The sequence below is a fragment of the Notothenia coriiceps genome, unplaced genomic scaffold (genome assembly GCF_000735185.1).
Source record: "Notothenia coriiceps isolate Sejong01 unplaced genomic scaffold, NC01 NC01_scaffold00030214, whole genome shotgun sequence".
NCBI lineage: Eukaryota > Metazoa > Chordata > Actinopteri > Perciformes > Nototheniidae > Notothenia > Notothenia coriiceps.
In genome coordinates, this window is record NW_011362915.1 from 391,090 (window position 1) to 394,016 (window position 2,927).

General features: G+C 43.4%; 1 protein-coding gene across 1 annotated transcript in view; it reads right to left on the reverse strand.

Moving 5' to 3' along the window:
* LOC104959381 (uncharacterized) overlaps positions 1 to 734 on the reverse strand; it is a 10,300-nt gene extending 9,566 nt beyond the window's left edge. Inside the window, exons 1-2 of the mRNA XM_010787266.1 lie at positions 532 to 734; positions 306 to 413 (exon numbers count right to left, since the gene is read on the reverse strand). Coding sequence (XP_010785568.1) covers positions 306 to 413; positions 532 to 734 — 311 coding nt within the window. The remainder of the gene's footprint in view (positions 1 to 305; positions 414 to 531) is intronic.
* Positions 735 to 2,927: the final 2,193 nt, after the last annotated feature.

A 2,927-nucleotide genomic window follows, 5' to 3' on the forward strand; every position in this document is an offset into this window, starting at 1 on the left:
GACGAACTTGCTCGATCGTCCTTACCGTGCGACTTCAGATGGTCCACAGAGGGGTGATTTCCCAGGTCACACCGTTGTGTTATCTTTCTCCACTTAATACAGTTATTGCACAGCGGTGTGTTCCGCGGGCGGGGGGTCTTATGCACATTTTGTGGGTTTAGGCATACCGCCCCTCCTTTATTGGGCAGACCGGGGGTGCTCTGTTGACACGTCGCGCCTTCAGTCACGTCCGCTAGAGGCGACACGCCCGGGGGCGGCTAGTCTCCTCCTGCCCTTGTTGTCCGGGTGTGAGGGACTGTCCTTACGCTTTCCGCGCCCCATAGCCCGGCAGAGCCGCCGGGGCTACGGTCCGTGGGCTGTCGCGCAGCGCCAGTGCAGGTTCACTCCGTCGGGAAGTCGGGCCAGTTCGGCTACTGCACGAGAATCGGGATGGCCGGTATACAGCTTGTGCGTCCACAAACAAGTGCGCTACAAGGTTGGGCGCCTTTCACAGACGAGGCATTCCCCCGACGTCCGAGAAACACGCAGCACTGTATAACTTTTGGCACCCCCCGGCGTCGCTCGCATCGAGGCGTCCTTGAACTCTCGGTGGCCGCTGGCACGACGTCGTAGCCTGACCTACGCTCTTCCGGAGGCGACGCAGGAGCGTCTTTTTGGAGCGCCCGGCACCCGTCTAAGCCCCGACTACGTAAACCCTCCTTTAGGGCTGCCTTGAGAGTCACCGACTTCGGCATCTGGTAGAGGGCGACATCTTGTGACCCCCGTACTACGGACGGAATCCAACGCCAGGAGTCCTGCCTCGTAGTGGTTCCCGGGTCCCGTCGCAACAGCTGGGTCAATGGGCAGGCATTCCGGCCGGAACTCCCTCGCGCGCGAACGTACCTCCGCTACTATCGTGCAGCGTCGTCCATGTGTTAACCTCTCTGTTGTTAATGGCTAATAAAAATTGGAACTCAATTCTGAATACACCGCCTCCGACTCCCTTTTCACGGCACTACAATAACATATTATTTTGAAGGCGAGTTGACAGGAAGTTGTTGTTGCTATGGAAACAACATGACGGATAAAGTAAAGAACAAAGTCTGAAAATATCAGTACAGCATCATAGTACTTTAACATAATTGTTTTTGCTACTTTCGTTGCAGTTGTATGTCTTACATGTAATGTAAATGTTGCCTTCGTGTGTGGTTCGTGGCCATCAGCGCCGTATAGACTGATATAGCTCATATATGAGACTTCAAAGGTCTTTTATTTTGAAACTGTACATCAGAATGTCCTGATTTTTTCTGAGTGACTACATGGGGTGTCCTGCTACCCTGGAGTGAGATGGATCTATGATACTGGACAGTTTTTGTTTTATTCTCATCTAAAAACAGGGATGATAACTCATACAATAGAGATTTCAAAGGTATTTTATTTTAAAACTCTACATCAGAATGTCCTGATTTTTTCTGAGTGACTATATGGGATGTCCTGCTATCACTCTGAAGTGATTATTCTCATATAAACACAGAGGGATGATTTTTCTTGACTCTACCGTAATGCATAGGATATTCGCGCACCGCAATATCACCTGAGGGCTGGCTTGACTAGGTTTTTCCGAGTGGAGGCTGGCTTGACCGCAGTCATATTCGTGTGTCCATCGGGTTACAATTTCGGGACAGTGTGACAGGGGCTTAACAGCACAGGATGAGATGCAGAAAAATACAACAATGAAAAACGTGAAAGTTAGATAGTTACAAAAATAAAACAAAGATTTTGATCACAATACAATAATACATGAACAATGATAACATGCCTCCTAAATGGGTCCATATTCTCCTAATTTGCAGGTTCATATTTGTACTTTGTTCCTCTACTGTGACATGTTTAGATGCTTTAATGTTCAAAAAAGTCTTTATTTTTCTCATACTGCCTGCGGAAAAATTAGGTCTAAGATTACCCCTAGATCTGTAACATGTGTACCGTGTACTTGGAAATTAAAGTTGAATAAAATAACTTTACTCGTGTAGTTTCAGGTCAGCCTCTGTTATTTAATCCTGGTGATTTTTTATGAGATTACTCCACAAGAGAAAACTGCAGAAAAAACCTCACCTGCTTTTCTTCCGGCATGTTTTCATAACTATTGATCTACACCTACAGGCTCTAAATTACCATCAACAGCCGGCACAGATTGATAGAGAACACTAACAACTTTATGATGTGAGATAAACAAAGGCAGAAAAACACACAGCAGGAAACTAAAGAGCTTTACTTTTTTGTATAGTCCAACTCCGCCATCTTGTGGTTAAACATGGGTTAAACTAGTAGCAGAAAGAAGAGTTTCCTTTCAAACCACACTTTTCCTCTGAGCTATAAGATAAGATAAGAAGCACTTTATTGATCCCAATTTGGGAAGTGTTTGCATTGCAGCATAAAAAGACAAGGCATTGGGGGATGTTTAAAATAGAAAACTGAAAGTGAGCATTATGTTTCTGTCCCTTTCTTATTCTGTAATTGTATATTTTGTACTGAATAAAATATATATATAAAGGACATGGCATTGTACAATAACAATTAAAAGACTACAAATAAGCATTCCGAAATGTCAACATCTCAATAGAAATAAAATAGCATTAAAAAAAGTAGAACATATACATGTTGAATTACAAATTTACCGTAACACAATATATAGCAGGATATTATATATACATAAGTATGTGAGGAATGGAATATTACATATTAGATTTAACAGAAATGTAAAATGTGCAGTTGAGAAGCTGTGGAGCAGATATACTAAGTACTCTGCCAGCCAGTGGTGATTTTTTTGTTGTTGTAAATTGTGTAACTTTTTTACATTGTAATTTGTTTTAATCTTTAATATTATTTTTGTATGCATGCTGCTCAGGTAACATTAAACTCCCTTTGGCTCTTTTCTGCTGTACCAA